Below are 22,804 nucleotides of genomic sequence, written 5' to 3' on the forward strand. Positions count from 1 at the left end.
AGCTCCAACAAACACACTCCACTTCGTCTCCAGGAATAAAGCAATGCAAGTGCCCTGAAATGAATTTAACATTAAGTTGTTCCGTCTTTCATATTGGTTTCATTGTATTTCTATCACACTGAAAGGCTGCTGTTTTTCCTGCTACCTTCACATGAAGCAGTGCTAGGTTGCTGCTTGGCTATATAAGCCTTTATCCCATAATTACCAGAGATATCTATGAAAGTGAGCAGGGGGAGCAGAGAGAGGAAAGATGGAGTGACACAGAGCATGCAGGAGAGTCTGTCATCTCCTCACAATTCATTAAATACATTATTACTAAGAATGGATGAATCCCACTCGCCATATGGCTGGATATGTTTGAAACTAAGAAGAATCAGGGCAGAAGACAAGGTAGTGACATGCCCTTCCTGGTTGTGACAGAGAGCATTACGTGTGGTTCACAGCCTTCTAAAGCTCATAATAAAAAGTACTGGTATAGTTGATCTAAAGAAGGCAGTATATTCTCAGGCCTGTGTGAGCAGATCTACTGAGCAGTTAGTTATACATATAAACATGAACCTGCTGTCTGTGTGCCACGTGCAGAAGGGGTGTAATAGGAGCATCTGAAGGCCCTGCCTGTATGGAGAGAGAGACTTCAGAAGCTCTGCCTGTATGGAGAGAGAGACTTCAGAAGCTCTGCCTGTATGGAGAGAGAGACTTCAGAAGCTCTGCCTGTATGGAGAGAGAGACTTCAGAAGCTCTGCCTGTATGGAGAGAGAGACTTCAGAAGCTCTGCCAGGAGCCCCTGTCCAATGTGAACCTGATCGACTTCTCTGGCTATTGATAACTGAAATATCAATTTATAGCCATCTCAATCATTTTCATGTTTTGAACATAGCATGTGTTTGTGTTTATAAGGCAATCTGATCTGATAGGCACCAATAACAAGAAGCTATTGGTCTTTTTATGTATTTTATTAAAAAAGAAAAAGAGCCTGTACGTTAAGCGGATACAGTGCCTTCAGAAAGTATTCATACCCCTTGACTTGTTTGTTCCACATTTTTTTGTGTTTCAGCCTGAATTCAAAATGGATTAAATATATGTTTTCTCACACATCTACACCCAATACCCCATAATGACAAAGTGAAAACCTATTTTTAGAAATGTTTGAAAATGTATTGAAAATGAAATACAGAAATATCTAATTTACAGAAGTATTTACAGCCCTGAGTCAATACTTTGTAGAAGCACATTTGGAAGCGATTACAGCTGTGAGTCTTTCTGGGTAAGTCTCTAAGAGCTTTCTACACCCATTATTATTTTCAAAATTCTTCAAGTTCTGTCAAATTGGTTATTGATCATTGCATGACAACCATTTTCATGTCTTGTCATAGATTTTCAAGTAGATTTTAGTGAAAACTGTAACTCGACCACTCAGGAACTGTCTTCTTGGTAATCAACTGCAGTGTAGATTTGGCCTTGTGTTTTAGGTCATTGTCCTGCTGAAAGGTGAATTCATCTCCCAGTGTCTGGTGAAAAGCAGACTGATCCAGGTTTTCCTCTAGGATTCTCCTGTGCTTAGCTCAATTCCATTAATTTTTTATCCTGGAAAACTCCCCAGTCCTTAACGATTGCAAGCATACCCATAACATGATGCAGCCACCACTTGAAAATATGGAGCGTGGTACTCAGTTGTGTGTTGCATTGGATTTGCCCCAAACATAACACTTTGTATTCAGGACAAAAAGTGAATTGCGTTGACACATTTTTTTGCAGTATTACTTTAGTGCCTTGTTGCAAACAGGATGCATGTTTTGGAATATTTGTATTATTTTAACTCTGTCAATTAGATTACTATTGTGGAGTAACTATAATGTTGTTGATCCTTCCTCAGTTTTCTCCTATCACGGCCATTAAACTTTGTAACTGTTTTAAAGTCACCATTGGCCTCATGATGAAATCCCTAAGCTGTTTCCTTCCTCTCTGACAACTGAGTTAGGAAGGACATCTGTATCTTTATAGTGGCTGGGTGTATTGATACACCATCCAAAGTGTAATTAATAACTTCATCATTATCAAAGGGATATTCACCCATCTACCTTCTTTGCGAGCCATTGGAAAGCCTCCCTGGTCTTTGTGGTTGAATCTGTGTTTGAAATTCAGTGCTCGACAGAGGGAACTTACAGATAATTGTATGTGTGAGGTACAGAGATTAGGTAGTCTTTAAAAAATCATGTTAAACACTATAATTGCACAAAGAGTGAGACCATGCTTATTTTGTGACTTGTTAACACATTTTTACTCCTGAACTTATTTAGGCTTGCCATAACAAAGAGGTTGAATACTTATTGACTCAAGACATTTCAGCTTTTCATTTTCAATTAACTTGTAAAAATGTTTAAAAAAAAACATGATTCCACTTTGACATTATGGGGTATTGTGTGTAGGCTAGTGACAGAAAATCTAAATGTAACACAAAATGTGAAAAAAAAAACTTTCTAAAGGAACTGTATTTCCCAACCCATTCCTGTACATAATACTATATAAGAAGTCAAATGTAAATACTATACTGATACACCACTGAGTAAATTCAATAAATACATATAAGATTGAGCCAAACTGGCCCATTCAATATTTATATTCACAGAATACAGGCCGTGTAGCAGGTTCAAGGTTGAGCTTACGTGGTCTAGGCTAGTGTTTCCCAACTCCGGTCCTTCAGTGCCCCCAACAGTACACATTTTTGTTGTAGACTCGGACAAAAACAACTGATTCAATTTGGCATGTGCTAGATGATTAGATGTACTTGTCCGGGGCCACAACAAAAATATGTACTGTGGGGGTATTGGAGGACCGAAGTTGAGAAACACTGTTCTAGGGGCATGTGACGGGCAAGACTGGGCGTGGCAAGGAGTTCAAGAAAGTAAATAACACTTTCCAACTTTCTGCTCACCAAACTCAGCAGTAAATGTTATATTTTCACTCCCCAGTAGTTCCTGGGGAAAGTGACAGAACTGTGATAGTTTCTCTCAGTCCTAGTTACACTTCCTGTTCTCCTGATTTTGGACTTCCTGGTCTGTAAGTCAGCACCAGAGTCATCTCGCCACGCTTCCCAGATGGGACATGTAGAAACGTGCGAGAATGGGGGTTGGTGATGGGACGGGGCAGTGGAGGATCATGGGATCATGCCATAGGGATTGAGACGGTGCCATTGGCTCGGCTGCGGCTGCGCGTGTGGATGCTGGACTCGGTCAGCTCCTCGCCATGCTCCTCAGACTTCTTGTCTGCAAAGGCGGCGAGGAAGCGCAGAGTGACGGAGTCCCACTCCTCAGGAAGCAGCAGCAGCAGGAAGCCCAGGCAGATGATGCAGGTGGCAGCCAGACGTACCACACTGAAGATAACCTCATGTTTCAACACATCTACCGCTACGGATGGGAGGGAAAGGGGGGGAGAGAGGGAGGAAAGGAGGGGGAGGTGGGGGGGACAGACGGAGATGTTTTGATTAATTAAGTAGAAGTGAGGTATAAGAAGAGAGAGCGAGAGAAAGATGTTCTGATTAATTACATAAAGTTACAGAAACCACAGGACAAGGGACAAACTGAACTGCAGGGGGAGATAAAAGTAGCTAACAATGCGGCTTACAATCAGCACAAGATTGCAAACGTTTTCTCTCTGCTCTATTGGCCTACAGTCTTAGAAAAAAAGGTGCTATCTAGAACCAAAAAGGGTTCTTCAGCTGTCCCCGTAGGATCAGTTCTAGATAAAACTATTTTGGGTTCCATGTAGAACCCTTTCCACAGAGGGTTCTAAATGGAACCCAAAAGAGTTCTACCTGAAACCAAAAAGGGTTCTACCTGAAACCAAAAAGGGTTCTCCTATGGGGACAGCCACAGAACCCTTTTGGAACCCTTTTTTTCTAAGAGTGTAGACACCTGCACCGCTCCAAGCTGTCGTAACCCACTGACCTTCATACAGGCCTCTGTGGTTGAGAAAAATAACTAGTCTGCAGGCATTTATTGTTGCCTTAGAAACCTAATCCATCTTAGTGAGGGATAGTTGCTGCGTCTGTGTGAAGGCACATTGATGATTGGGTTTCCGAGGTGAGAGAGTCAGACTTGCTGTGTAATCTGTTTGCTGTGGGGGCCTAAAGTGCTGACCTCTGGATACAATACCTCTGCATGCACTAGAATAAAGAGGCCTTAACACATATTTCAGAGATGATACAGACATTCAACATTTGCACATTATAAAGATGAAGAAAAGAGCCAGTCTGTTTATTAACAAAAGTCAATGTCAGTATAAACTTTACTTCACCCACACACGGATACACGCACACGCACACGCACACACACACACACACACACACACACACACACACACACACACACACACACACACACACACACACACACACACACACACACACACACACACACACACATACCTGCATTGCCGGGCACACTGAGCAGTGTTCCTATAGAGATGAGGATGGGGTAGGTAAGCACCACACCAACATTAACCAGGATATTGAACACTGGAAGAGAAATGATAATGTTAACCAAAATATCTTTCCTGTGCGCGTGTGTGTGTCCCATAGTTGTGTCCACTCACCCAGCCAGAGCCCAGCCAGGCCACACAGGTATCCCCAGGGCAGCGAGGACAGAGAGCCCCAGTGTTCCACTTTGGTGAAGTAGAGGATGAGGGGGATGAAGGAGATGAAAATGAGATTGAAGACACCCATGGTGGAGAGGAAGTGAGCCACCTCACCCAGGCTGGCACTGCCCAGGAACATCTTAAACAGCACCTGCAGCAGAGGAAACAATGTCGAGGTATGTTATACTGATGGCACTTTTTGTAAAACGAATTGAGAATACTAATTATTTCAGTAAACAGACACATGCTTAGTAAACAAACCTTGTAGAGAGCCGATGTGGAGGCAGAGCCCACAGCCAAGGCCACACCTATGATGGAGTCCCCATGGAAACCATCTGCATATGCCATCATGACAATGCCTGTGATGGCCATTATGGCTGCCACAATCTGCAGGTAGGGATGAGGGAAGTAAACCAATCAACCTTAATACTTGTGCCTACTGTCCCACTTCCCTGTATGATTCGTTAGATAGCTGTGTGACCAAGCCCAAGGAAGTAATAGTAGTGGTAGAGTACTGACCCGTACACCCATGAAGCGGTCCTTCAGGACAATCCAGGACAGCAGGAAGACGAAGGCCTTGTGGCAGCAGTAGAGGGCTGAGACGTCAGTGGCGGTCAGCTTCCTCAGGGCCAGCAGGTACAGGTAGTTAGTCAGGGTCCACAGGATGGAGAAGGGGGCTGTCCTCTTCAGGAACAGCTTGAGGGTCATCCCATCTTCCCCGAAAAGCTTGCTGCACTCTCTGACGAATAGAATTACAGAAAGGAAATGGGGAATAAAGGAATGGGAGAGGCTATTTACTTCTCAAAATTGTTGTTGTTGGTGAGAGCACTTATCAAAGGATTAGTTCTAGGTCTATTCCCATGAGGAAATGTAAGAGTGGGACTCCAAAAACTTTGAATGGAAGTCAAAACTGTTTGGGAAAATGTGATAATTTTTGTTTGTTTTTCCGGCTGAGGCAACGCTTCATTGATATATGCAGACATCACCATTACTACAATGGCCATTTCTCCTGGTTGCGGTCAATATCCCCATTCACACGCCTGAGTGCCAATGGTAATTAGAGGAGGGATGTGTCATATAAACAACGTCTCACTGAGCACTGGAGGAGATCAAACCCCTGAATACTGAACAAACAGCATCTTACAAATCTGATAACTACTGTAGCTCCCGTAAACACTTCCGGGTGTCACCACTGATTCAATACCCTCCATATAGTCTATGGAGTCTATGGCTTCTCAAAGAGAAATACATGTATTATCCCTTCCCCGCTGTCATAATAAATCACCTGAATTTCTGTATAGGCGTCTGCTTGTCCCGGGTGGTGACCACATGGCCTCCGTAGTAGAGAGGGAAGAGGAGGATGTTCCAGTTGGTGCTGAACCAGGAGATGAAGAAGGGGCAGGAGAAGGACTTGAAGGTGAGCTGGACCAGCTGAGTGGTGCCCACCCAGGAGGAGGAGACACATAGGACCAATAGGAGGCCACCCAGCACCTTCAGCACTGTGTTAGCACACGTCTGGTACGATGTCCCCTCTACACTGGCCTCGCTGCCTGGTGTGTCTGCACGAGACTCAGAACCCTCCTCTCCTGTGGGGGGAAAGCACATGCTGTTGAACTATGTAGGGAATAGGGTTACACCTATGGGCGTAGGTGTGGCTGAAGAGTAAACACTTCAGTACAACGGACAGTGGAACTGGCTTCAGTACAACGGACAGTGGAACCCGCTTCAGTACAACGGACAGTGGAACCCGCTTCAGTACAACGGACAGTGGAACTGGCTTCAGTGCAACGGACAGTGGAACTGGCTTCAGTACAACGGACAGTGGAACTGGCTTCAGTACAACGGACAGTGGAACTGGCTTCAGTACAACGGACAGTGGAACTGGCTTCAGCACCAAAAACAGTTGAATGGCTTTAGAACCATGGGCAGTTTGTGGTTGTTGATGACAGTACACAACTAGTACATGTGTACCACTTGAGTAGCCATTGGCATGAGAGATTAATGACATGCAATTGTGTAATTCAGCTGTGGTTGACCCTCTTTCCATCAACAGACAATCAATTAGAATGTTCAGTTTTCCCAATAAAACACTTAGCACTTCAGAATACAGCTGATGTGGGATAGTTTTCACAAATACATTTACAGTGGATTGTTCCATTGTTCTCAATGGGTTCCATGCTCCATTCTTTGACACTATCCTGGCTGCCTCGCTGAGGTAAGTAAGCAAGAATTGATCATTTATCCTTAGTGAGCAGTAAATCCCCCAGATTGAATAACCTTAGCATGGTGGTTGCTGTTTGCCGATGTCAGAAATAGCACCATAAAGTCATTATATAGCAAAGTGGATACAGTCCTAACATAGTCATGTAGTCATATGCATACAGAAACCTGATGCCCCAAAACAACTATCCACAATATGTATGTCAGCCCAATCACGTGACATCCATCCACCTCTCTAAAGAAACTACAGAATTGATAAAGAGGTCTGACTATTGAGGAATGAGACTTTTCAAAAACACCTTTACAGCACTGAGCAAGATGTTCCACTAGGACTTTCCCTTGTGGACATAGCAGGGCAACTACGGCAGACTGTTGACATCTTTACAACCGCAAGAAAACATTGTTAAAAGGTTAGCAGATCTGCCTTTTTGTTTTTGCTTGCGACTGTAAAGAGAATAGATTAGCAAAGCTCTGAGTGTGCATTTATGTGTCCAGTGGCTTCAGTGCAGACTGAGTGGTTTTTGGACTGGTGCAGTGTGCGCAGGGAGACTGGGAGCAAGGAGAACCCTAAAACTAACTGTGAGCACACACATCACACCCACTACAACAGACAACCAGGAATTGAGAACAGAAATGTAAGGAATTATATTAAATATTATTTCTTGCAGCAGTCATTTTGCAGTCAAAACAGAATAATGTTGGGGGGGGGGGGGGGGGGGGGGGTGCAATGCCTTCATGGATTGTGGGACTGAATGCCTTCTGGGTCATTGCTTACTTGCTGTAGTGTGTGTGTGTGTGTGTGTGTGTGTGTGTGTGTGTGTGTGTGTGTGTCACTGAGATGATGTGAGGGTGTTTCCGGAGAGAGCTAGGATCCGTTATATAACCCTCCAGAGCATGATCAATTTACACCAGGGCAGGAATAAAATATAACATGTGCTGGGTGTTTGCTGCTCACTTCCAGCTTGCTGGTTCAGCACTATGGGCTCAGCCCAGCCATTTCCACCATGGCTATAGACATTACATTACAATAGAGCAGGAAGCAGCAGCCTCTCTCGCTCTCTGAAGAGGAGCATTATCAGTGCTCAAAGCAATATGAGTACAATCAGTGACTCAAAGTTATCCAATAAACCCCCTGACATGCACCACTAGGTATCGACCCCCTGCTCCCAGAGAGAAAACTAACTGTTGGTTCAGAGCAGTCTCCCCCCCCCCAAAAAAAAATCTAATCAAAACTATAAAAGTGCCACTAAGATTTATACCTTGACTCTTCCCCTTAGGTTCGCTAAAACAGAAAGCAGAGTGTAATGGAATATGTATGAGATGGAACTCTTTCAAATGCATTTGATTGAAAGAGAACAAGGGTAACATTAATTGCTGGCTTAAAATGTCATAGATGCTTAAGAGTGTGTGTGCTGGGTTCTGTAAAACTTGAACGCCTTAGAAGTAAGAGAAAAGACTTCAGCAGCACATCCAGAATGATAATATCCTTGATACCCAAGACACTTCATGCTCTCTGACCCAAACTTAGAAAAATGCTGCTATTCAGTACCCACGCTAAGGTGTTGGCAGAAACTTCATGATGACAAACCTAACAGTAACAGCATTGAAAAGCATTCATACACCTACAGTTCCTACATAATATTAGGTGAGCATTGCATCTCTCCGAAAAGTGCCTTTCCATAGGATGGAAAAGATAATGCTGGCCAAACACACATTATGAAGACAGACAGTGCATGAGAATCAGTTCCACACATTATGAAGACAGACAGACTGGAACTGATTCTCATGCACTATGTTGTTTGACTTCTTTCTTCAAAAGGATTTTGATAAGGAAACTGTATCTCTGTCACACTGAGGTTACTGTGACAACTTTCACTGGCATTTGGAACTCTGGCAATTTGGCTTGGGATCCAGGCGTACAGTGCAGAGTTTTATATTGGATGCAAATGTCATCTCCAATACATCCATGGAATGCAACACTTGGCCCTTACATCTTTTATCAATTTGTATGCCTTAAAACTAAAGATTGATGACGCGTTTTATCGCACTTTGTCCCAGATGGGGACAGACAGATAGACCTTAAGTGGAGAAAGGGAGACAATCAAGAATTGCATGGTTTAAAAGCAGAAGTAACATCATCGGATGTAGATGTTGTACGCCAAGCAATTTTTTTTGTCCTCTTCCCATTGACCATTCAAAGACCATGCCCATACTGAGAGGACATAATTCACTGTACAGTACTGTAGTGGGTGCTGGGTGCAGAGAGTGACAAATTGTAGGCTTGTTAGTATCCTGTTTCCCCAGGCAAACGCACCACACTCTGATCCATTGCCAGGATGTGGATATTAAAACAAAACTATCATTCCACATTCCACCTCATTAATGCTGAATTATTCGCTACATTTGAGCTCCTGTAACAGACTGCAATATTTCCTGCTGATGGTGCTATAAAACGGTAGACTACAATACAGTATGGCACAGCAAATAATAGCATAACAAAAAGTAAGGTATCTCACACACTGTAGTTCGGACACCTGAGAGCATCATATGGCTGAGGTCTCGCAAAGGACAGGAATATCTCTACGCACTGCTGCTTAGTAGGCCTTTACCTAGTAGCTACCTATATACAGCTGGTTACCTGTACTGTATTAAGCCCCAAGCTATGATTTGAGTTGACTCATAAGAAAAGGTGTGAAATACAAACTCCCATTAAGAGAACATATACAGGATATGCTGACAACGTGACGCAGTGCCCCTGCATGGACCTCACATTCCAATCCATGACAGAGGAAGGGTGGTGGAGACAGTGATGGATAAACCAGTGCTGAATATAATAGATGACTAGTAGTTCACATTAATGTTCCTACATGGCCTGCAGGGGTATACAGAGGTCAGGCAATGCATCTAGTCCATACCAGGTGAGAATAAAATACATGGTTTAATTGAGGATTAATATTAAGTGTATATTTTGTTAATCTATGCAAAATAGATACAAAGACAATGGATATGGAACTTAAAGCCTTAGAGACGGGACGGTGTATGGCTGTGGAGAGAACTGTACCATTTAAAGGACTTGGTACCCATGTCCCTCTCAAAATGAATCACATGCAAGACAAGTAAGTAAGAAGGAACAGATGTGAGAACAGCCAAACCATCAGCCTGTTTGGGTATGGAAACATCAGCAGTAAGGCACAAAGTACAACTTGAACACAACTAAACATATGCTGTGATACCAGAGTCCCTGTCGATAAGTTCTGTATCCCCTCTCAAAGAGCGGTGAAGTGCAAAGGCATGAATGTTTCTTATAGTTATGTAATACAGTCATTCAAGTGAAAGTATTTAAATAATCATAACAGTTAATTTGTAATATAAGCATTAATCTGATTGTGTATGATTTTGAATAATCACAAGATAATGAAGAACAGTTTAGTCTACTTGATAACTATATTTTCAAGCCCTTGTGACATTTCATAGACTTTTTGAGGAGCCCAGTATACACTATTCTGTAGAGGGCACATAATGTGCTCTTTACATAATCATAGAAAGCCCAGAGCATAAAATTATACTAAGACTGGACACATCCAAATTTGTTTTAGCTACCTTAACTATCTCCCCCTCCCTTTCTCTACCTCATATTCTGCCCTTTGGGGTTGATTTTAATGAACAATGTAATGACCACATTACACTAAGGCCTATACACACATATTAATATGGGAAAACAGCAAACCTGCCATAGCTGTTTAGCCATAGGCATTAACAATGCACAAAGATATGGTAATCTCTCCACACATATCCCTGCTCTTATAGAAGGATTTAATGAGTTTCCAATGCTGCCCATCTTAGACACACAGATACGCACACATACGCAAAACACACAAATGTACACACACGACCCAGACATGGCGCCTAGGGCCAGACTCCATCCCTACTCCCCCGTCCTCTACCCCCAGTCTGGAGTCTTTACCTTCGGAGATGGGGCAGGTGAGGACCTGGGAGCTGTAGGAGCTGAGAGGAGCCACTCTGGCCGAGTGCTTCTTCATCCTCCACTAGAGGCAGAGCCAACAGTCCCTCCCTGGGATGTGTGTGTGTTGTCTGTCTGCCTGCCTGGACTGCTGCTACACTCAGCAGCTCCTCCTGCAATCCCTCTGCATTCCCAGGCTCCTGGCTCCTCCACAGGCGGCTTGCTATAGCTCTCTATCAGTCTCTTCTATCTAAATGTCTATTGATGTTTATATCTCCTTCTTTATTTCTTTCTCCCTCTTTCTCAATCAGTTGAGCTAACTCCCTCACTGTCTCTTACTCAGATGCTGTCTCTCTTTCTCTCTGGACAGTGCTGGAGCTCAGTAGAAGTGCTGTGGAGTGGAGACTACTGTTGCACTGTCATGCACTGTCTCCAAGGGAGACTGAGATTCAAGTGTGTGGCACCGCGCAATCACTCCCTACATCTCTTTCCTTTCGTTCTCCCTCCTCCTCCCTTGCATTCCCCTCCTCTTCGTTTGATCCGCAAATCAGCTGCTTTGTTTGGAAGGTAACCAAGCAGCCCCAGCTAATTATGCTGTGTTAGCTGCTGCCCCCTCGCTCTCTGTCCCTCTCTCTCTCTCTCTCTCCTCTGCTGGCACTTCTCCCCTACTTCACTACTCATTCAGTCTTAGATTATTTATAGGGGTCCTGTCCTGTTGTCTATGCCATTGCAACATAAATGAATTGAACTGAGACAGGGAAGGGACTTACCTAAGTCCCACACCACCCCTAACTCCCCATTACACCTCACGACATGGAGATCTGCTGCAGTAGGAGCTCACAGAGTCTGGATGAGAAAGAAAAGCAAGCCTGGCTGCACATGCTCTCTCCAACACCCACACATCCAGCCCACTTCATGGTGCTCTGTCATGCCAGCAGAAAGGGGTCTGGAGAGAGCATGGACCAGACACATCAAATGTAGAGTTGAAGTCGGAAGTTTACATACACCTTAGCCAAATACATTTAAACTCAGTTTTTCACAATTCCTGACATTTAATCCTAGTAAAAATTCCCTGTCTTATAGGTCAGTTAGGATCACCACCTTATTTTAAGAATGTGAAATGTCAGAATAATACTAGAGAGAATGATTTATTTCAGCTTTTATTTCTTTCATCACATTCGCAGTGGGTCAGAAGTTTACATACACTCAATTAGTATTTAGTAGCATTGCCTTTAAATTGTTTAACTTGGGTCAAACATTTTGGGTAGCATTCCACAAGCTTCCCACAATAAGTTGGGTGAAATTTGGCCCATTCCTCCTGACAGAGCTGGTGTAACTGAGTCAGGTTTGTAGACCTCCTTGCTCGCACACGCCTTTTCAGTTCTGCCCACATATTTTCTATAGGATTAAGGTCAGGGCTTTGTGATGACCACTCCAATAGCTTGACTTTGTTGTCCTTAAGCCATTTTGTCACAGCTTTGGAAGTATGATTGGGGTCATTGTCCATTTGGAAGACCCATTTGAGACCAAGCCTTAACTTCCTGACTGATGTCTTGAGATGTTGCGTCAATATATCCACATCATTTTCCTTCCTCATGAAGCCATCTATCAAAGCACCCCCACAATATGATGCTGCCACCCCCCGTGCTTCACGGTTGTGATGGTGTTCTTCGGCTTGCAAGCCTCTCCCTTTTTCCTCCAAACATAACGATGGTCATTATGGCCAAACAGTTCTATTTTTGTTTTATCAGACCAGTGGACATTTCTCCAAAAGGTACGATCTTTGTCCCCATGTGCAGTTGCAAACCGTAGTCTGGCTTTTTTATGGCGGTTTTGGAGCAGTGCCTTCCCCCTTCCTGAGCGGCCTTTCAGGTTATGTCGATATAGGACTCGTTTTACTGTGGATATAGATACTTTTGTACCTGTTTTCTCTATCATCTTCACAAGGTCCTTTGCTGTTATTCTAGGATTGATTTGCACTTTTCGCACCAAAGTACATTCATCTCTAGGAGACAGAACGCGTCTCCTTCCTGAGCGGTATGGCGGCTGCATGGTCCAATGCTGTTTATACTTGCGTACTATTGTTTGTACAGATGAACGTGCTACCTTCAGGCGTTTGGAAATTGCTCCCAAGGATGATCCAGACTTGTGGAGGTCTACAATTGGTTTTCTGAACGCTCTAGGAACAATTTGAGAACATTACTTTAAATAGAATCATGAGGAAACCTGTAGGAAACTTTATCCTGAAGTACTGAAATTCCCACAGAAGAACGCTGTTTCTTAACATTCTCTGAACTATTTGAGAACATTCCCAATGTCAAACCAGTTAGGTAATGTTCCTAGAACATTACTAAAATTGAAATTGAAAGCAAATGTAACCATCTGTTATGCGTAATACAAAGAAAATAACGTTTTTTTGGTCAAGTTCCTTAAATGTGCTGAAAATGCTCCAAAGCCAAGCAACTATCCTGCACCATTCTCAGAAAGTTGTGGGAAGGTCGTATGTAAAATAACCATAGGACAACCACGCTCTCACCAAGCTCTAAGAAACATATGGTTCTCAGAACATTATGTGCTAGCTGGCCCATGGGAGTGTGGTCAAGAGTTCTCATCACACAGTGCCCTCGCTCCCGGTCATCCTGCTCCTGTCTGCGGTTTTCACAATCAAAGGTTCTAATGGGCCTCGGCATCCTGTCAGCCGATACATCAATAGCATACAACAGCATCAGTGCGGTGAGACACAGAGCAGAGGTTCGACTCCCTGTAATATAATCTTAGTATATCCCCCACATTGCTTACTCTCACACCAGAAAAATTAATCTCAGGCAAGCCGGCCAGGGACCATAGCCGTGGGAAGTAGGGGTGCTGAGGGAGATGCAGCACCCCTTGATAAATATATATATTTTAATATTTTTTTTCTCTCACAAAAGAAGCGCACTGGGCCTTTTTTACTCCTGTATGAGTGGACCTAAATATAACAAATTCTATCAGCACCCCCCGCAAGGGAGTGACAGCAGTATTTCACCAGAGATATGAACAACAGTACAGTGAACCTGTGCTGCAGCACCTTCCTATTGGGTACCCCTGATTACAGTTAACAGGAAACCAGCTGTCACTGCCTTTTTGCAATCATGTGTACTCCAACCTCTCTCTGTCACTATATCGATGTCACTCAGACCCCCCCTTCCCACTCTCCTGTCTCTCCTCTCCAATTCTCAGTCAGAATCCTGGCAAGGCTACAGAGCATGGCAGATCACAGTGCTTCACTGTTCCTCAAATTCTGAGAGTGAGTGAGGCAGGGCAGGGCAGTGGAGACTGTCTGGAGAGCTGGCTCTGGCTGCACCTTGTGCTTGTATGGTTCCCTCCCGAGGCAGGGGCTAGGAGGGGGGAGGGGGGACTAAACTTAAAAATAGCCCTGCCTAACCACAGTGGAGACAGTAGCTAGACAGGGAGGAAGAAGAAAGGCAGCTAGTCAGCACATTTGGCCCAAGGATGCTAATCACTGAGAGCTTAGGGGATTGAAATAGGGCACGGATATTGACATAGAGCACGGATATTGACATAGAGCACGGATATTGACAGAGCATGGATAATGACATAGGGCACAGATATTGACATAGGGCATGGATAATGACATCAAGCATGGATATGGTATGGAGAACAAACTCAGGTACATGTAGATCATGAAAGGCTGAAAAGGTTATTATCCCCCCACTCCTGATTCCTAGTGCTGGGATGGGATGCCCATAAGGACCGGGACAAGCCCTCTCACTCTATGTCCCAATGACACACTTCTCCACCTCATTGCCGACCAACCATATCCCTCTAGCCTCTCATCACAACCCCAGAGACCCCTGACCAGAATTTATCCATAGACAACACAATGCTTGTGTCGCATCTTGGACCAGGGCACAGATTCTAAAATAAACCATGCACTCGTCCATAGCAACGGTGGTGCTCCGGTGTGCTCTGGCCTGAAACACTGACGCAGTCGCCTCATTCAGGCCCTTTGTCATTTAGATTAGCCCGTGTTCCTCTGCCACCGTACAGCCCTTTGCCTTTATGCATCTCTCTGTTAATCAGTACGTCTCAGAGACGAGCAGGAACAGGACAAAAGGACAGAGAGGTGAGAGAGGAAAGACAGGAGAGGGAGGAGAGAGAGGACAGAGACACTGAAATAATGTATTAGAGTAGGCGGTAGTGAAATAGTATTCTGACTAACCCATATGATTATTACAACGGATACATTTTGCATCTATATTTTTCTTAAGCATATTGAATTATTCCAGGGCTATACAAAATGGTGTGAAGTTATGAAGTTAAGATTGATGATTAAAACCATTGCCCATGGTTTTAATCAAAGATGACTCTAGTTTTAAGAGGGAGACATCTAGTGGGCATTAGGTAGAGTGGCAGAGTAGGAGCATCAGTTGAGAACATTACCAACATTTTTGTGTATGACGTTAGCGTCTACTGTGTATAAATATAACTCTGGTCATCTAGAGCACCATATGTCATACATATACCCATGTTATGTGCATTCAGTGATTACTCTAGGGTCACTAAGGCTGTGCAAGTCACTCTGCATGAGAACCATTGACATAGAACCATTTACCTAATTTCTACCAGCATGTTAAATGTGCAACCAGAGGGGGAAAAAAACTCTAGACCAGCTTTACTCCACACACAGAGACACATACAGCCCTTTGCCTTTATGCATCTCTCTGTTAATCAGTACGTCTCAGACACGAGCAGGAACAGGACAAAAGGACAGAGAGGTGAGAGAGGAAAGACAGGAGAGGGAGGAGAGAGAGGACAAAGAGACACTGAAATAATGTATTAGAGTAGGCGGTAGTGAAATAGTATTCTGACTAACCCATATGATTACTACAACGGATACATTTTGCATCTATATTTTTCTTAAGCATATTGAATTATTCCAGGGCTATACAAAATGGTGTGAAGTTGTGAAGTTAAGATTGATGATTAAAACCATTGCCCATGGTTTTAATCAAAGATGACTCTAGTTTTAAGAGGGAGACAAAGCTCTCCCTCGCCCTCCATTTGGAAAATCTGATCATAATTCTATCCTCCTGATTCCTGCTTACAATCAAAAATTAAAGCAGGAAGCACCAGTGACTCGGTCTATAAAAAAGTGGTCAGATGAAGCAGATGCTAAACTACAGGACTGTTTTGCTATCACAGACTGGAACATGTTCTGGGATTCTTCCGATGGCATTGAGGAGTACACCACATAAGTCACTGGCTTCATTAATAAGTGCATCGATGACGTCGTCCCCACAGTGACAGTATGTACAGACCCCAACCAGAAGCCATGGATTACAGGCAACATCCACACTTAGCTAAAGGGTAGAGCTGCCACATTCCCGGAAGCTTATAAGAAATCCCGCTATGCCCTCTGATAAACCATCAAACAGGCAAAGCGTCAATACAGGACTAAGATTGAATCGTACTATACCGGCTCCGACTCTCGTCTTGTGGCAGGGCTTGCGAACTATGACAGACTGCAAAGGGAGGCACAGCTGTGAGCTGCCCAGTGACACGAGCCTACCAGACAAGCTAAATTACTTGTATTCTCGCTTCGAAGCAAGTAACATTGAAACATGCGCATGAGAGCATCAGCTGTTCCGGACGACTGTGTGATCACGCTCTCCGCAGCCGATGTGAGTAAGACCTTTAAACAGGTCAACATTCACAAGGCCGCAGGGCCAGACGGATTATCAGGACGTGTACTGCGAGCATGCGCTGACCAACTGGCAAGTGTATTCACTGACATTTTCAACCTCTCCCTGTCTGAGTCTGTACTACCAACATGTTTCAAGCAGACCACCATAGTCCCTGTGCCCAAGAACACTTAAGGTAACCTGCCTAAATGACTACCGACCCGTAGCACTCAAGTCTGTAGCCATTAAGTACTTGTGATCAAGAGCAAGGAGATGATTGTGGACTACAGGAAAAGAAGGACCGAGCACGCCCCCATTCTCATCGACGGGGCTGCTGTGGAGCAGGTTGAGAGCTTCAAGTTCCTTGGTGTCCACATCACCAACAAACTGTCATGGTCCAAGCACACAAAGACAGTCGTGAAGAGGGCACAACAAAACCTATTCCCCCTCAGGAGAATGAAAAGATTTGGCATGGGTCCTCAGATCCCCAAAAAGTTCTACAGCTGTACCATCGAGAGCATTCTGACTGGTTGCATCACTGCCTGGTATGGCAACTGCTCGGCCCCCGACTGCAAGGCACTACAGAGGGTAGTGCGTACGGCCCAGTACATCACTGGGGCCAAGCTTCCTGCCATCCAAGACCTCTATACCAGGTGGTGTCAGAGGAAGGCCCTAAAAATTGTCAAAAAGACTCCAGCCACCCTAGTCATAGACTGTTGTCTCTGCTACCGCACGGCAAGCGGTATTGGAGAGCAGTCTAGGTCCAAAAGGCTTCTAAACAGCTTCTACCCCCAAGCCATAAGACTTCTGAACAGCTAATCAAATGGCTACCCAGACTATTTGCAATGCCCCCCCATTGTACGCTGCTGCTATTCTCTGTTTATTATCTATGCATAGTCACTTTAACTGTACCTACATGTACATATTACCTCAATGACCTCGACTAACCAGTGCCCGCGCACATTGACTCTGTACTGGTATGTAGCCTCGCTACTGTTATTTTACTGCTGCTCTTTAATTATTTGTTACTTTTATTTCTTACTTATCTATTTTTTACATAACACGTATATTTCTTGAACTGCATTGTTGGTTAAGGGCTTGTAAGTAAGCATTTCACTGTAAGGTCTACACCTGTTGTATTCGGTGGATGTTACAAATAAAATGCGATTTGACTAGATTTTTTATATAATGGATTTCAGCATGGGTGTGATTTAAGGAGCTCTCCATGTTGACTTATACATGCTGGTAGTAATTAGGCTTAGTAGACCTCCAGTCACAGCTCCCCTTTTACCTGTTATCATTTCTTTGGAGGACAGAAGGAGACTTCATACTGAGGTTTAGATAGCCTAATAGACCACAAGAGGGCACTAGGACACCAATGATGTATATAAACCCTGGATCGCTATGTATTGGCCAATGAGTGGCTTTGAAGCCACCGGTCAGCCATATTTTCACTCCTCAGAAGAAGCAGTCCTCCATAGGAATTCATGTAAGGCTACACATACACAATCCATTTCTCAATTGTCTCAAGGCTTAAAATGATTCTTTAACCTGTCTCCTCCCCTTCATTTACATTGGTTGAAGTGGATTTAACAAGGGACATCAATAAGGGATCATAGCTGTCACCTGGATTCACCTGGTCAGTCTACTTCATGGAAAGAGCAGTGTTTATAATGTGTTGTACACTCAGTGTATATAAATCTCTCTCTGCTGGAGGGACTGGCTGTACTGAACAGGTACTATGCTGCTGTTTGGAGTGAGCTAAGGAACAGGCTGACCAGCGGTGATAGGGGGCAACACATGGTGACCACCTCTAACAGTCAATCCATTAGTGGAGTAGAGATCTAGTCTTAACAGATGGTTGCAGGTGCACATTCAAGGTGGTAAATAGCTGTGCATTTCTACCATCAGTTGAATATTCTGTGCCATACTGTGGCTAAAGTCTCAATAACACTGAGAATATGAGATCAAACTCACTTTCAAGAATATGCAGTGTATGCCGAGTTACCTTTAATTACCTACCCTAAGCACCTAGATTCTTGTGTGATGTTAATTTGCCTCTCGTGTTTGTGTGTTTGCTACTTTGGCAAACACACAGGAGTCCTTAACCTATTTTGAATAAATATTTCCCCCATTACTTTGTACAAGTTTTTACCCATTCTCAAGAGAGCTAAGGGCTAACAGTGCTCTCTATGGTGGTTCAAGAGAAAGCCCACATCCAATTAGACACTAGTTAAAAATAGCACGCCGAAAGAGTGAGGCTTCAGTGGGAAAGTGATTGTAGACATAGGCCTACATGAGGAATGTCTGAGGGAAATCTTAAATGATTCAATTAAAACATGAATGTCTGGGGAAACTATTAGAGCCATAGGTATCATAGTGTGCCTTGTCATACTCCAGTTTCTGGAGTTTCCAAGGATAGTTCTTATTCTAATGTCAATGTTAATGTGAGCTGCCTGCCTGGCTCGGTGCTGAGTGGCGTTGCCAGGGCCTGTGATTTCACTTCCTCTCACCTCTGCCAGTCTGCACAGTGGTGTGCCAGCCCAGCCAGTTCCTCTGGACCACTGAACAGGACATCTCAGCACTTCACAGGCACGATACTATACACCACGAATTATAATAAATTAAACTAATGTTTGTTCAAGGGACACTGATCTGCAACTTGGCTGAGCAGGGCCTGTGAGGAGTTCCCAGAATTGATCCGAGGACTGGTGCTGGGGTAAGAGACAGGGAGATATATTTTGTACAATTTCAAAGCAACACTTCAACTTAAGTCAGTTTCGCAATTTCAAAGTTATTTTATCACTTAATGTGAGCAAAATATTTAAATTTTTTGTCACATCACTACCTAACAAGTTATCACAAACACTGTGTGAACTTTAGCCAAGACCCTCTCTGAAAATGTAGTCCATGATCCTCCTTGGAGGCATATTTTAACTCACTGCAGATGGCAAAAATAGCAAAACGCCAACAGAAAATGGCAAAAAATAGAATTACCCAATGGCGTTGGCAAGATCAAACTAATGTTCTATATCTGTGCTATTTTTGCTTCAACCCAACAGCAGTCTTCTTTTAAATGATATGCAACATTTCAAGAGACATTTAATTCTAATTTCAAAATCTAAACAAAAACCAACTAACAAATAAGTGTCAGGCAATCCTCATACATCAACTTCATAGTGTGGAAATATATATAAAACATGGGAAAATCTATTTTTTTGACCGCATTGAGCCTTTAACACTATGAAAGAAAATAATATAAATTCAAACATTCTCTTGCTATGCTGAAAGTGATTTCCCCTTTTGCCTGGAAACCTGATTCATGATGCACTAGAACATTTCTCTATAATCACTTTGTGACATCTGCTGATGTAAAAATGGCTTTATAGATACATTTGATTGAATTTGGTTGATGCACCAAAGCCTGGTGAAGACTTGTTATTCACCCAGAGTGATAAGGTGTGTGACTGACTTCCATTGTTCTTTAGGTCTGAGTAACTTTGCAAGTAATTCATTTAGATGAGCTTTTATATAACAGCTTGGAAATGCTACGAAGCTTGTCTGTGACAAGTCAAATTCAATTCAGTAAGGATATTTCAGTTCAGCTAGGGTATTTCTGAGTATGAATCACAACAGGCTCATGGACACTGAATCAGTGCTATTTTTCTCTGACGTCTTCAACAACAGTATAAGTTCTTCCTTACATTTACCCCCACATACTGTATACTAAAATGAAAGGCACAATTTTAGCCTACAGGATTTCTGACCAGTATAGCATCTTAGCCTTGAACTCATTAGATTTAGTTTTGTATATGCCATACATAATTTTCACTATAAACCAGTCAAATGCTCTGCTATGTTTCTTCTATACAGTACATTTTGATTTGATTTTGATTTGATAGTTATTGCTTAAATAGAGTTCCCCGTGAACAACCCGTATAATCAATCTCATTTCATCTCAACCCATGATTTCACCACAGCAATCATACATTTATTGCAAATCAAAATAAATCCAATTAATGGTAGCCCAGGCAGATCACATTGCAGCTTCTTCTGGCACTGAGGTGGCAAGCAGCCCAATGATTATTATATCCAATGTGTGCTGCAATGCATGTACAATGCACAGTGGTGGGATTTATTATTGATCATTGTGTTTCTGTCATTTCACAGGCAGAAAACATATAAAGTCCTGCAGAATCAGAGTAATAGAAGCATGGGAGAGTTGCATGTGAGGAAGGTATTTGTCTACTGGAAAATATAGATTATTTTGATAACTGCAAAACTATTAACATGACCAGCAACAAACAATTCAATATGCATCTAACATCTAATTGAGTGTATGTTGTCTCCTCCTCATTAGGATATTTCAATGATCATAAAAACACTACAGTTCAAATGATTTACAGTCATGGTAACAGGAACAATGGTTTGCATATATGTCATTTGCATAGATGTCATGTCACATTATGGTATTGCATCTGTCTGTCTGACTGCCTGCCTGTCTATCTGTGCCTGTCTGTCTGTGCCTGTCTGTCTGTGCCTGTCTGGATGTCTACTGCTGTTCATTGTTTGTGTCTCAGACCAAAAGTCAATAAGGATGTGAGGAGGAACATATTACTTAGTCTCCATAGCGGCAGCTGTGTCAGGCACATGTCACTTTAGAATGTGGTTCCATTACGGCTCATTCCACAAACAAATTGAATTGTAGGCTATACAGCACCAATTCCCCTAGCTCTCAGGAAGAGAATAGAAGAATGAAAAAAAATGCCCTCTTCTGACATTACACAATAATCAGTGATTGACAGAATTGGTTGAAAAAACCCAGTAGATATCAGTCGAATAAACAATAGAAAATCACATGCCCCAACGATCACTATATTTTGTGAGTGAATATAATGTTTTAGCCTATTCCTGCAACACAGTATAAATGGTTAACATTAATTTCATATGGGAAAGCAAAGCTCCACCCCCCCCCCCCTCTGTAATATGCTGGTCACATACAATATAGGCTACTACCCGTGCCATTGTCTCTACCTGGATGAAGAGGAGCAATAGTGTGAAATTGACAAAGGCCTTCAGTTTTACGCTTACGTTTAGTTGACTTCTACTTTATTAGTTGACTTATACTGTTTTCTATTTTCATGACTTACTTCTGTGACTGGAGTAGCCCGGATAATAGCCGTAATAACCAGTGATCCGCAAAATTCTATCCTCAATGTCTTGCACACCGTTGGCGGTCACTTTAGAGGTGGCGTCCGTGTCCCCATAGAGAAGGTGGGTTTCACCCGCTTTGCCTGATAGGTGCGCGTTCAAAGGTTCCAGCCGAAAGCAGGGCTGGTCTCCTCCACCTTCAGCACCCTCGGTACTGATCATCGTAAATCCAAACGCGCAGTTAGAAGGGAATGTTTCGTGTGTTCCTGCGCTCACCATGCGAAATATAGTATCAAAGGCATCAACTAACAGCTATGGAAGGGCATTCACATTGCACCACACTGTGCGCAAGGCGCGGTGGTTATTGAATTTGGGGAGCGTGACAGCCATCGTATACCAGGGGGCGTGTCACTATCGCATCTAAATTCAGTTGTAGTAGTCTCGGGCCCAATTCCTAATGGACCTAAACCTTAAACTTGGGGCCTATGCACTTGTGGAGATCTGAGAGGGTATGACAGGTGCAATCAGGGGTGTCATGCACCTATTATTTCAGAGGGGGCACGAAGTACATGAGGATGGAGGGGAAACAGCTTTTTCCTGCAATCAAGAGCCATTTAATTATAATGCCTAATTCTATGTAAAAAATAATAATATTTTTTTCTTCATCTTAGCACTGTTCAATTGTCATTTTAATTAATGATGCACAATTATTCTTTAAAGGGCAGTGCAGTCAAAAACATGATTTTCTTTTATATATACTTCCACACTATGAGGTTGGAATAATATTGTGAAATTGTGAAAATGATAATAATGCACCATTACTTCTCAGTATTTGGTATTCAGACTTACCTTATTCAGTTGCTTAATGCACTCTGCAGGTGTGGCTACCTTTCCCGCTCTGAATACATTTCATTCAACTGCTGAAAACCCTCCCACTTGCTGGCCAACAGATTTTCTCGTGGAGTTTTCAATTCATTTATTTTTCAGTACATTTATCTTTATTAAGCCATCCCTTTAAATGTACTTAATTGGAATTATTTGATATTGAGATGGAAATGGCTGCATTGGACCTTTAAGAACTTTTACTTTTAGACGTTTAGTACAACTGCCACACTGGTATATATCATAACCCAATTTTTGTATTTTCTAAAGCCTA

The 22,804-nt window shown here is 43.0% G+C and overlaps 1 protein-coding gene across 2 annotated transcripts; it reads right to left on the reverse strand.

The window, feature by feature from the left end:
- Nucleotides 1-934: 934 nt before the first annotated feature.
- Nucleotides 935-22,008, reverse strand: LOC139553561 (solute carrier family 35 member F4-like). Of its 2 annotated transcripts, none has more exons than XM_071366029.1 (7): nucleotides 21,648-22,008; nucleotides 5,918-6,218; nucleotides 5,152-5,371; nucleotides 4,894-5,019; nucleotides 4,591-4,783; nucleotides 4,424-4,513; nucleotides 935-3,404 (listed from the first exon to the last, which is right to left on the reverse strand). In XM_071366029.1, exons 1-7 carry the CDS (start codon nucleotides 21,925-21,927, stop codon nucleotides 3,163-3,165), a joined length of 1,452 nt encoding a protein of 483 aa, XP_071222130.1. In that variant the 5' UTR covers nucleotides 21,928-22,008; the 3' UTR covers nucleotides 935-3,162. The 2 variants fall into 2 exon arrangements, with proteins under 2 accessions (XP_071222130.1, XP_071222131.1); XM_071366030.1 differs by lacking the exon at nucleotides 21,648-22,008 and adding an exon at nucleotides 10,817-11,278.
- Between the last annotated feature and the right edge of the window lie 796 nt (nucleotides 22,009-22,804).

The sequence above is a fragment of the Salvelinus alpinus genome, chromosome 25 (genome assembly GCF_045679555.1).
Source record: "Salvelinus alpinus chromosome 25, SLU_Salpinus.1, whole genome shotgun sequence".
NCBI lineage: Eukaryota > Metazoa > Chordata > Actinopteri > Salmoniformes > Salmonidae > Salvelinus > Salvelinus alpinus.

Excerpts from the sequence above, each read along its gene's own strand:
- LOC139553561 (XM_071366029.1), bottom strand. The coding sequence starts at position 21,927 with ATGGTGAGCGCAGGAACACACGAAACATTCCCTTCTAACTGCGCGTTT. Across the intron at positions 4,784-4,893 it reads CCACATCGGCTCTCTACAAG|GTGCTGTTTAAGATGTTCCT; the intron begins GTTTGTTTACTA and ends CCTCTGCTGCAG. Across the intron at positions 3,405-4,423 it reads CAGTGTGCCCGGCAATGCAG|CGGTAGATGTGTTGAAACAT; the intron begins GTATGTGTGTGT and ends TCCCATCCGTAG.